This window comes from Euwallacea similis, chromosome 32 (assembly GCF_039881205.1).
Source record: "Euwallacea similis isolate ESF13 chromosome 32, ESF131.1, whole genome shotgun sequence".
In the NCBI taxonomy this organism is placed as follows: Eukaryota; Metazoa; Arthropoda; class Insecta; order Coleoptera; family Curculionidae; genus Euwallacea; species Euwallacea similis.
In genome coordinates, this window is record NC_089640.1 from 1,705,631 (window position 1) to 1,718,421 (window position 12,791).

The 12,791-nt window shown below is 33.3% G+C and overlaps 2 protein-coding genes across 2 annotated transcripts; one reads left to right on the forward strand and one right to left on the reverse strand.

Moving 5' to 3' along the window:
* The first annotated feature begins 648 nt into the window (after window positions 1-648).
* Hcs (holocarboxylase synthetase-like protein) lies at window positions 649-12,690 on the forward strand. The gene is made up of 16 exons (XM_066403883.1): window positions 649-786; window positions 7,327-7,664; window positions 7,718-7,882; window positions 7,940-8,093; window positions 8,151-8,301; window positions 8,355-8,518; window positions 8,568-8,810; window positions 8,938-9,114; window positions 9,281-9,464; window positions 9,513-9,705; window positions 9,766-10,077; window positions 10,262-10,757; window positions 10,919-11,082; window positions 11,131-11,245; window positions 11,302-11,515; window positions 11,682-12,690. Exons 2-16 carry the CDS (start codon window positions 7,455-7,457, stop codon window positions 11,857-11,859), a joined length of 3,120 nt encoding a protein of 1,039 aa, XP_066259980.1. The 5' UTR covers window positions 649-786; window positions 7,327-7,454; the 3' UTR covers window positions 11,860-12,690.
* LOC136417994 (microtubule-associated proteins 1A/1B light chain 3C-like) lies at window positions 2,543-5,459 on the reverse strand. Its single transcript, XM_066403880.1, has 4 exons — window positions 5,219-5,459; window positions 4,270-4,325; window positions 4,106-4,212; window positions 2,543-3,172 (listed from the first exon to the last, which is right to left on the reverse strand). The coding sequence occupies exons 1-4, from the start codon at window positions 5,286-5,288 to the stop codon at window positions 2,893-2,895; spliced, it is 513 nt and encodes a 170-aa protein (XP_066259977.1). The 5' UTR covers window positions 5,289-5,459; the 3' UTR covers window positions 2,543-2,892.
* Window positions 12,691-12,791: the final 101 nt, after the last annotated feature.

Here is a 12,791-nt window from a genome sequence, read left to right on the forward strand (position 1 = left end):
ATGTTTTTAACAGCAAACTTTCACCCTTTCAGAAATGAGTTAAAATGCACAATAAAGAGACTCAATTTTGGTCACCACATACTTATTTCTATTTTAACACCCCCTGCAATTTCCAGTTCTACTGTATTTTGATTTTTCTTTTTGTTTGATTTTAATGAAGTTTCTTGAGAATTCGTTTATGAGTATAAGAAAAAAAGTATTTAGTTTCGTGTTAATGCCCGGATTCCAGGAATATAATTACATAATTATAAATTTAAATGATAAGTAATAAATTGAGTTACATGAAACATTTGGAGTATTGCAGTGAGTAGCCAGTTTACCCTGCTTCGGGGGAACTCCTATTTATTTTGAAAACACCTATGCCTACATATGTTGCCACATTGCTAAATGTTAATTTTGTTTTAGAATATCCAAAGCTTTGTATTTGAGACTTAAAATTAACATTATTTTTCCTTCCCTAAAAATGCAACGAATCGTGCGATACTGTTTTTTTTTAATTATAGAAATTCCAGATCATATTTTAAAACCTTTGCTGCAGTATAATTTTGTAATATTCTGATTTTAAGAATAAAGTAAAATCAATGCCTCTCATTTACTGTAGATCTGGCAATACTGTATCGATGACGTTTGACATTTTAGTATATTTCCTAGAACAGGTAGGTGATTTTGTGTTTATTATAAAATATTGAATAATTTTCTTGTTTTTATGTAAAAGTTTAAATGGACACTGTGCTGATGATATTCATTAGAGGTGTGCAAACCGTTTGACGCCCTACCAGAAAGCAGGTAATACGCAATTTCGCTGTTAAATTACACAATTCTTTACTGCAGATTGATTATGAACATAGTTCAAATTACAGAAATGTTATCATATCGTGCTAGAAATTCTGGTAACTGATGTACCTTTTGAAGCTTTAAAATTATACAGCAAATAAGTAAGAATACAACTCTAATAATTTGCTGACAAGAATGAATACTTCGATTTTTATACTTTTAATTATCGAAAGGGTCATTATAAAGGTTTCAGCTCACTTGACCACATTCTAAAATTTACCCAAATGAGGCACAAGGAACTGAATTCTTGAGTTATAGATGTTTTTACTATGTATTTTATTATGATATATTTCAAATTCTTGAATTATCAGGCTCACAATGCCTCGACCTATAATATGCTGATGTATTTCATTTTATAATGTGCCCTTTCTAATAAAATCAATCTATTCAAGTAAATCAAAGACATGCCTAATTAATATACAGTGTGTCTAAGATAAGAATATCCAGCATGGGGATTACATAAATAGAAATAGATACAACATTTAACCAAGTTTGTATCTATTACTGTTTATGAGATTGCCATACTAGGCTTCTTTATTTTGGGCACACTATATTTTAATTTTAATATTTTTACATATTGGAGCTATTGAATGTCAATTTAGTAAATGATCTTACATTTTGAAAAAACCAAATGTGGTAAGTAGTTGTTCATTGATTTATTATTTATAATCAAGGATTATTAAAAAATAAGAAATATTTAATTATCTTTTATGGAGTAATAATTGAGGTTTCCAAGTTAAGAAGGATAAGGAGTTGAAGCTATAAAAATTTGTTTTGTTAAATATCACTCCAAACTTCACCTTAATTACTACTCCAAAATAAACCAACTTTCAACGGCGTCTCTATTCCGCACTCGAAGTAGCTCCACTGTGATTACATAATACTCACTTTCATTCACACACTCATATAATGACGCACCTCAAGAACACAAAAATTGCAAAAGAATTTCTGATTATTCCGAATATTGGTTCATTCAGTATTACAAACCTCTGGTTTGTCACAGCGTTGAAACTCAACTGAATCATCTAAGAGATTATATTCCTTCGAAATTTACAAAAAAAATTTTATAGCCGGCCGTTTGTAAAGGTATAATTCATAGATCGTATGGTAAAAACGACGAAATAGCTTGCAAACATTCCAAGGTTCTAAAAATCGATTCGCACTACGAAATAATATACCATGGAGTCTCTAATAGAAGGATAATATTGAAAAATGAGGATGTCCAGCATGGGGATCTCAAAGCGGTTTTAGTTTTCACCTGTCTCCTATTATAACACAGGAAAAGATAAAAAAGAAATTCAAAAATTTTGATTTCCTTAAACAGCCAAAAAAACCAAAAATAGTTTTGTAGGTTTGATTGCACTACTACCTAGAACGTCTAATTTTTCTTCCATTATACCGACTCGGTATTTATTGTCGTTTATGAGATCACCATAATGAACATCCTAATTTTGGAAAGCTACTTCAAGTCAAAACCCAAAATGGGGGATGTGGATATCATATGTAAAGAACTATGAAAGGGTTTAGTTTTCATGTCTTCTATGAAAACTCTGGTCATTGTTTTACATTGAATGTTTTGAAATGGACCGCATTGATGAGGCGCGCCTTGGAACATTTTCTGAGGAAATTGTATTTAGCTTTATTTGACATTGTGGCCTTATCATAAAAATTCACGTATGTAAATGTATATTCAAATAAAGTTGCTGCCTTGATTTTAAACGATTTTAATAAGAACAATCTACGTATCTAATGCTATAATAGTATTTACACAATTTTAAGGCCTACGTCTACATATTAAAACATTTTTTGATAAATTATTACAGTAAGTTCACAATTATTTTAAAAATAAGTCTTTAAAATAGTAATGAGCAACAAATGGCGTGTCTATATTAATAAAATCTATTCGTTTACAAACAATCACAGAAGTACCTAGCCAAGCTTTTAAATAAAACGCGGTAGTATTTAACAAACTGATCTAGACCGTAATATAAAAGGTAAAATAGGAACGGTAGTCTAGATCTAGAATTTTAAAAACCAGCCTTTTTTCCATAACTATTATCAAGAATTAATTATATCTCTGTATTCTCTCGCAAAGTATTTTGTTGAGCAACTTGCACTCAAACAAATATTCACATCACCATCACTTTTGCTTAGCAAAGTCGAACGATCAGTCTTCCCTCCTCCAAATACTTCTTGGGAGGCATAAGTTATGTAAAGAAATCCGTTGGGACCAGCATGTTCAGTGTAGACTTCCCCAAGAGTGAGAGATAAACTTAACATGGATCTCTCATTTACCAAAAGATAAAGTGCTTGGCTTTGACCCATGTGCATACGATTTCTACAAAAATTATTTCTATTAACTATTCGTATGCAGTTTTACGGGAGGGCATTTTTGTTATTAATGAATAACGCTGATAGATGTGTATCCCTGATACAATAATATCAACACGGGTATAATTAGTTAATTAACATCCAACTTTGGTGTACACACGTTATTATTGTCGTCGAAATAGTCCTAGCAAAGATAAAAATTGTGAAATCATACCGCGTTATCATTAAATTAGAATGCCTCTTGGCCCCACGAGTGAGTGTAAGCCAATGTATTGATTAAAATGCATGTTTTTGAAGTACTATTTTGAACACAATTTTTTAAAGCATTAAGAAAATGAAAAATTCCTTCCTCAATTGGAGCGATATTGTAAAGTAAAGAATACAACTTTTACATAATTTTTTATGCATTGAAACTGAAGCATGTTGCTCATGGTTTAACTGTTGCCAGGGGCATTTTAGTGTTTTTTATTGTGAACATAAGAGTGAATCATCAAAATTCACATTTTTTCCCTTGTTTTCTTTCAACACATATAGTACATTCTTTTAAATAAAAAAAATTCTGCTTTTTTACCTTTTAAAATAAACACTAGTCACTTTCGAAATAACCGATCGTTTTAGCATTATGCAAAATTAAAACCGGCTAACTTATTAAATAGTGGCTGTGGTCATTGTCAAGTGAAATGAAAATAGTGGAGCCATTGCATAAGCAATACTTTTAAATTAAAATCAACATTACTCATAAAAGTTTTAACCATGTTTATGGATATGCTGTACTTTGCGTCATACAGACAGGGTGAGCAAATTGTCATGCTTATAAGGACATCGTTGTAACAATAGGAGATGAAGACAAAGATAGTATATACATATAGAAGAAGAAAGGGGGATTTGACTCTTTCAAAAGCGCCAACCAAAACAGAAAAACAATATGAATTGAACTTACCTAATAATAGTTTGAAACTGTGACATTGTAATGTCTTGAGGCACTAAAAACTTAGACTTGTCCAATTGTGGCAGCTCATTGTCTTTCCAATATTTCTGCACTATCACCTGAAAGAATACGATTGAATTTTAAAAACGGCACTTTTGTAACGGAACTGGGCTTACGGGTATTTTATTCGGAAATCTAGTCCTGATGGCCATAACTTCTTCCTTTTTGATCTCTGAAACATAAAGAGAACGTATATCAGAGGCCAACATACTGAATGAAAAACGAAGTTTCTAAAGGGTGCCAAGAACTGCGTATAATCCTAAAGTGGATTAACTTTTTGTTTTTGGCAAATAGCCTTTTATCTCTTCTTCGGGTAAACGATCGCACTCTATCACCAATTATTTAAATTGTTTAAGTGATTTTTATGTCCATTACTTATTATTAGTCATTATCAACGTGATGATTGTTGCTAAGGAGAGCGTAGACTTCAAAATATGTTTGTTATTTATTTCAGTACTTAGTAAATAAAATTTTTTAAATATTGTTTCGAAATACAATGCATTTTTATGAATTGCTTGCTATTGTAGAATTAATATAAACAATAGTTTCTAATATTTGGAATAATTTTTATCAGTGAGAGATAACGGCTGGGGGCTCGTCTCTAGCAGCTTTCAGAGTCTGATGTAATGTTACATCAGGTTTAGTTTATACCGTTTTCTTTATGCATTTTGAAAAGGCCCTAAGAGAATTGTTTACCAACCTTTTTTTGCCCATGAAAGTTCTACATTTGGAGGCCTTCTAGAATATTCTCCGTTGTCTTTCACTCGTTCTGTCATGTTTTTTAATGGGATTTGCTCCCAGAGATTGTTATTCATACAACAAGTACTTAAATACAAATCACCTTTCGAATACATATAAAACATATAAAATACTCAATAGCACTATAATAATATATTTCTTGTGAAGTTCCGTGTCGTACTCAAATTTATGTTTATGAATACGTGGCCCGTCGAACGATAGGGCATACTGTTTTTTTAGAGGAATTGTATTTGATGTTTACTACAAACGCATTAATCTTCGAAAAATCTTTTATGTTTAAGTGAAGGAAAAAAAATGGTTCAATACCTTTGACACCCATTTTCGACAAGGCAGCAATCTTCACCTCCATGACCATCATTTTCTTCCCTTCTTTCATTACTGATACGTTGTGCAAACTTTATAAGGCCAGTTATTCGCTTTCCCTTAGGTTAATATCTGGACAATAACAGCTTTCGAACAACAACTCAGATTGTAATATTGTGTGTCAGTGATTGCCTTATTTATTAATACAATAATTAATTTCCTTGGACTCGTAAAAATTACTGTGACATTTAGTCGATAGTGATAACGATTTTTGTTTGGAGACTTTACAGGGAGTTGTATGCCGAAAATTAATTCTTTGACAATATGTAATAATTAATGAAATTTATTGCATATAGGGCGACTTTTGGGAGTCTTTAAAAATTAGCTTTATTTCGTATATTAGCGTTTAAAGTTTTACGTTTTTTGCTCCTTGCGGGTGCTAAAATGGTTTGCATTATAGCTTCTTAAGTAATATGAATAAATTTCATCAATGAACTGTAAATGAACTTTTGCCTGTGACACTTTTCTGAGCCGCTCTGTAGTTTAGATTATAAATCATAATTATTCAACGCCTGTTACATTACCATATATTGCATTACTATATATTGTACCTATGTATACAAAGTTTTTTTTTAAACAGAGATTTAAACCGGAAATCGAAAGTCGTTTTGCGCTAAGTTGTAGCCCTCAACTAAAGACACAGTCTAGATATTATAACACATTACATTAAGACTAGCAAATTCAAATTGGATAAATAGACGATAGAATTTTAGCTTATAAATAAAGCATTTCAATTTAAAAAATTCGATGCTTTTGTACTATTTTTTGTTTTTGTTTACTTTTACCCCCCGTGAAGTTTCAAGTTTGTTTACATCCGCTCATAATCGTATTTAATTCAGTGGAAAGATCTCTTTGCCCGACTTATCTTCAGCAAACAATGACAAATAGCTCTTTTTTTTTAACTTGGTTATTTGTTTATTGCAGTTGTTTGTTGAAGCATCGGCGAAGTATTGACCCATTTCTAAAGACATAATACGATTTAGATGGGTTTAACCTTAACAAGTTTGCTTATTTAGGGTAACGAGTGCGTGATTTTTCATGTCATTTTTTTCTATGCAATGCATGCATGAACATAAAAGGTTACATTAAAATAGTGGGTAGTTTCACAATTAAGGTTTCTAATTAAGTTCAAAAAGGTTTTGTAAAGAAAGCTAGTAGGAAGTTCTGGGGAAATTTTTCAAACTTCTATCAATCTCGTACGTATGATTGGTCAGATTGTAGTTTATTGACATAACGACGATAACTTTTTCAAGGAAATAATAATTAATGTCGTAGATTATATTAAATAATAAGAGAATTGTTTTTCTTTTGGTCAGCTGTTTGCGCTTGGCAACAGAATTTTATTGTTCTGTGGAAATATAGTGTATTTTCAGTACTTTAAATTTAAACGAAGCTAATATCCATTTGATATAATCTCAACGGATTGAGGATCTCTTTTAAGGATTTTTTCCAAGGTCACGCGAAACCACAATAATATTACTAAATATTTTTAGAATAATTATCCGAAGGCTACCAACATTCTACTATCAAGCACATGCCGGCTATGTTTGTAAGAACTTGCCTTCCCCTAGATTTCTAGAAGTGTAAATTAAAGATAAAAATGTTGAGACAGGTCCATCTTAGAATGGAGGGGGAAGACGAAGAATGAAAAAAGTTTTCATCTCTGATCGATAATGGCGCAGATATGGTAACTTCTTCACTTTTTTAAATAGAGGACGTGGATCAAGCGATATATCATTTTAAAGCTCTTTAATTTCTCTCAACTACGCTGCCGAAATGTTACTGTATCTTTAGTTCACATTTCTAGAAATCAGGAGAATGGCAAGTTTTTTAAAATACGCCCGGTATACGGACATACAATGTTAGTCTTAATTCTTACTATGATTTCTCAAGCATGAAAATCTTTGCATGATCAAATTTTTGTAAATAACACCCAATCGACACCTACGAAGAAACGAAAGAGAAAAAACCTCCATGGGGTAACACAAAAACATTTTGGACAAAGGACTCCAGCCAAATCATTTTATTTGATATACGTTTTTCTCTTTCAGATTTTTTATAGATGCCATAATCTCTTGCACCCATTCCTCGACCTAATCACAATGTATCCACAAATCAAATTGCGACAGCCACTTTGATCGAATTCAACGAGTATCGTACTCTTCCAAATTAGGGAAATATGATATTAACGCTATACTACATGTATGCGACACTTCTTCAGTGGTGGAGATTGGAAATGCTTAGGAACAAACTAAGCGGCACTCTAAATTCCAGCAACGCTCTTCTAGTATGCGATGAATCCGTTATTTTTGAAACTAAACGCTGCAAAAGCATTGAAAATTTGCTCTTCAGAAAAGAAAATCGCTTTGGTGTTACCGTAATACCTAAGGTAAGTTTTGCGCATTGTAATTATTGCGAAAATTCGCGTTATATTGGTTTTAGCAAAGAGTCAATTTGTGTTCGCAATGGTTGTACTTTCCAAGAGATTCTAGATATTTTCCTATATTTTATAAGCAAAATAAAATTACGATATATTCTCCCAATATATACATACTAGTTCAAGCCGTATTAGATAAGTACAAGAAGCACCAAGCTGAGATATTACCGGTGAGGTTTAGCCAATAATTAAGTGATTTTAGGAGTTTACTTATTCTCCATTTGCAGATTGAAAATTTCGGAGAGTTGGTGGCTTGGAAAGTCACCGATTACTTTGAAGCCATCTTAAAGACAGACATGCATAAGCTCTCTCAATTAGTGCACTGCTTCTCTCAAATGAATTGTGATATAAATCATGAAATGCAGCTATTAAGAATTGAAAGTATGTACTGCTCCTATGAATTGAATCTTTCTATGTGCAATTTTTTGGCATTTCTAGCAATCGACATCGATGGCAGAGCTAAGAGAATTGCGTATGAAAGACAATATTCTGCAGAAACTGCCCAAAAATACTCCTTAGCTCCTGTTCACTGGAATAATTTTGTTAAGGAAGTTAAGGATTTGTACTCAAAAATTAGAGACGCCACCAAGTACGAAATGATAATTTTATTTGCAGCAGATTTTTATTATTCCTTTTATATAGCCCTAAAATCACTATCGATAACGGCACCCCGAAACCAGAAGAACTGAAGGTTGTGCCAGTATCTGAAGTCAAACCCATTAAAAAAGACAAAAAAAACCTAGAGGAGAAAAATACTTTGGAGGTCAACTGTTCAGACTACAGAAGACATAGAAGCACCGACCACAGTGGGTTCAGTATTCTTTCTTTTATTGTAATTTATGTGTTTTTCATTAGGTAGAGAACACAGATCACGTGAGCATAAGAGGCATAAACAAAGGGAGGAATCGGAGACTGGAAGACAGCACAAGACAGAGAGGGAGCAAGAGCAGAAAAATGATGTAAATCCGGAAAGCATAGATGAGCTTGAAAGTTTTAACAAGGATGAAGTGGTAGAACAGGTTGTAGTGATTGCGAGTAAATCACTTACAGAAGGTATTGACAGTGGAAAGGAAAGGAAAAGTGGCCATAAGCATAGAGGTGTGTTTAAATATAGGATGATCCTTTTGATATAAACAAGAATTTAGCACGTGTTTATTAAAATTTGAGCTACTAAAAGATGCAAAAAACATCATTTAATGTCGTGTCGTATTTTGTAATTAATTAGAAAAGCACAAACACAAGAAAACCGACCATGAAGAATCTCAACCAGGCACTAGCGGTGCTAGCGGGCAGAAATCTACTGAAAAACTAAAGAAAGGAAATAGAACATCCAGCAAAGAGAAGAAACTCGTTAGGGCCTCGGCTACATGCGACGAACCTCATGAAGATGATAAAGGACAAGGTATAATACTCGATGAAATTATTGCTATGCAAAATCACTTTAACCGCCATTTGTTCAAACGTTTACATATGTTCTTGGGCTCCCTGTATAGCTGCATTTTCGTTGAATTTAATTCGGTGATATATGCAACAACAATGTACATTATCCAAGTCTTATTATCTTTCAGATCATAGCGGATCTCATTTGGAAATTAATGATGAAGAATTGTCGCCCACTGAGTGCAATGGCGTTGGAATAAATAAACGTGCACGTTTAAACGTAAAACCTCCAAACGTTTTAGTGTATGCCGATAGTACGGTCGCCAAAGAAAATGTTAAGGATGTTCTAGCCGCCATCTTGAACGGCCACAAGTTAGTTTTATTTTCTTATAGAATATAGAACATAAAAGAATATTTCAGATACACGATTTACGATCTTCCGACCAGCGGTCCGTCCATATGGAGAGACTCAACTGCATTAGTAGTCATATGTGGAAGTGTTGACCCCAAACTAACTTCCAGTTTAATGAAGTTTTTATTGAATGGAGGTCAGCTGCTGTGTTTGTGTAGTGACTTACTTTATAGCGTATTATATACGTTCACCACTGCTGAGGTACCTCAAGGAACTGTAATCATTAGTAAGGTCTTTGTTAGGAAAAAATACGTTTTCCAGGTCAGAGAACACGAATTGGTCCGCTTCTCATATGGAAAATGGAAGAACGTCAAAATGATGCACCATATTTTTTGTTATCAAGCTTCGCCTGCCAAGAAACAATTTTCAAAAGATTCCGATACGTCAAATCATAGCAGCGGCAATGGGTCGAGTCCCATAGCGCCTCGAACTCCATCAACTGTTGAAATTCAACATGGTGGCAGAGATTACACAATCCAGGTGCAAGTGTTGGGGGCCGAGGAAACGTGGCAAACTCCCAGTCTTTTATTGGCCACCGTTAATGGGTCAGAAGGAAGAGCCGTGTTTTCCCAGGTGAGTTTAGAGTCTTGGACGCCAGAGTTTTGAAGTGAAACTGGCAAATTAATAATGTGCTCTTATCTTTCGATTTATTAAAAAAAGTTCATTGAAAATTAACAATAATAATTAGTCTTCCTAGTTAGAATAATAAACAGACATCGTTATGGAGAATATTATTTCTATTAATTCTCTATTGTAGGTGCATCTCGAAATTGATCCTTCCGAATACGTGGATGACGAAAATAAGTTCGAAGCCCTTAGAGAGAGCAACCAAGTCAGACTTGATATTTTAAAAGATCTGCTCGTAAACCATCTAAATATGGACTGCGAAACCGCAACTGAAACTCCGCAATTTACACCAGCGTATTTCCTGGGCCGACACGATTTAAAATTGACCACACTAAACGAGACTCACTGTATAAAAGACTACGAAATGAAAGCGGGCGATATGCACATTCTTTTTTGTGGAAAAGATGACAGATACGATGAACCGAGTCGCACATTTTTGCCGATTTTAATTCACGTTTGTCCGCAAAACTTCAATACTCTCAGCTATTTTGACACTTTAGATACGAAGTATATTGGAAGGTTAGTTATATACAGCGACGTCTTGACTTCGTCGCATACTCTTTTGCAGCATAATCAACTCACTCATGGAGTGGCTGTAATTTGCCGACAACAATTAGGCGGAGTAGGTAAGTTTAAGTAGAAATGTGGCTATACATAACCTGAAATATTAATTCTGCCGAAAAATGAAACACTTTTTAATGGAAAAAAACATTTGGTAAAAGACTAAATGTTTTTCCATTTCTCTGAGTCATTTTTGTTATTAAATTCAAAACTTCCCCATATGTAGGAAGATCAAAAAATAAATGGATAAGCCCTTCAGGAGGTGCATTTGTATCTCTGCAAATCCACATTCCCAATATCACGAATTTAGGGAAAAGTCAAGGGTTGGTGCAACACTTAATAATGGTGGCTGTAGTGAAGGCTATTAAGAGATTAACCGGGAACAACAAAGTGAGTTTGTAAAATAATTTTTTCTTCTATTTATGATTATTTTTACAGGACATCAAGTTAGGAATCAAATGGCCAAATGACTTGTACATTAATAATTCCGTAAAAGTTGGTGGAGCCATGGTAAACGCTACAGTACTAGGTGAAATGTCGTCTCTTAACATCGGTAATTAGCTATCAACATGGTTATTAAGACCGTAATAGTGTTATTCAACAATACAGGGTGTGGAATTAATTTATCTAACTCGAATCCTACTACGTGCATAAACGATGTTATTAGAGATGTTAACAACCGAACTGGAAGTAATATACCTGAGATTACACTGGAAAAGTATATGGCCCAAGTTTTTAATGAGACTGAAAAACTGATTAATCGTTTTCAAATCGGAGACGTCGATTACTTTTATGATTATTATTATGAATATTGGCTCCACAAGTAAGTAACTTCACAAGTTGTGCCTTTCGTAAATTTTCAATGCCCAAGTAAGAGTAAGGCAATCTCAAAATTTATACTGGGTATACCGTTTCTATTGATGCTTTATTTTTTTGAGTTAGTTCAGTTATATAGCTGGGTATTATCGCATTTACAATTTATATTACAGTGACGCTTCTGTGACCATTACAACCAAAGATGGTAAACTGCTAAAAGCCAACGTCGCGGGCATAGACGACCATGGCTATCTGAAGGTTAGAACTTCCAATGGTTTTGTCGAGTCAGTGCAGCCTGATGGAAATTCCTTTGATTTAATGAAAGGTCTGATTTACCCCAAAGTCCTTTAAAATTCCAATTTCTCTTAAATATTACTAGATTTTTGTAAGTGATTTTTTAAGCTGAAGCAAGTGTTTATAAGACTTCCGGTTCAGACTGATATCAAATTTGCGAATTTTTACGTGGTTTATTATATTTTACAATTTTGATCTCGTAAATGTAGCTGGATAAAGATCTAGAATTTATGACCTTAATTTAAGGTCGCAATGAAATTTATCGAATTTAATGCAACTGCTTGGTTTCGTTGTTATGTTCTCTTATTGCAGTTCCAAATGTGGATTAGATAGCCCTATTTTAAGATATATCCGCAATTTTTTTGTATGTAAAACATTCCGTCGCGTTTTAATGCACTTTCCTTCAGTTGACACTTTATATGCTTTCCAGATGTGCAACATTTTAAAGTTTTAATGTTTAGTATATTTTTACATTGGTAAGTGCTAATGTTTCTTCGGTGTCATATAGCAAAAAGCTCCGGGCTTTACGATAATTATTATAATTGACCATCATTTTTTTCGTAACTGTGAGTTCAACCTATTCTCTAGAGGCGACAAACACAGTCGAAGAAATACAGAGATATTTATTATGATATAGTAATTTATATTGTGAATATACATGCCAAAGATAAATTAGTTACATCTACAATTATTGGGGTGAAAGGCAGACAGGAGGTTAAAAGAACTTTTTCAATAGCGCACCGAAGTTTTTAATTTGCTTTTAATATGGGAAAATAAATGTGATGTCGATGTAATTAGCTTTAAGTATGTATATCAGTGTTGATCAAATCTCTTTCCTATTAAAAGTTGTTGAGGTGTAGATTTTAAATAAATTCTGTCGTTTCTTAAGCATTTAATGTTCATTTGCATTCAATAATGATAATTTACTCTAGGATGGTACCAGGGATGAAATACAGGATATAACTAATATTCGGGTAAACATAATTTCC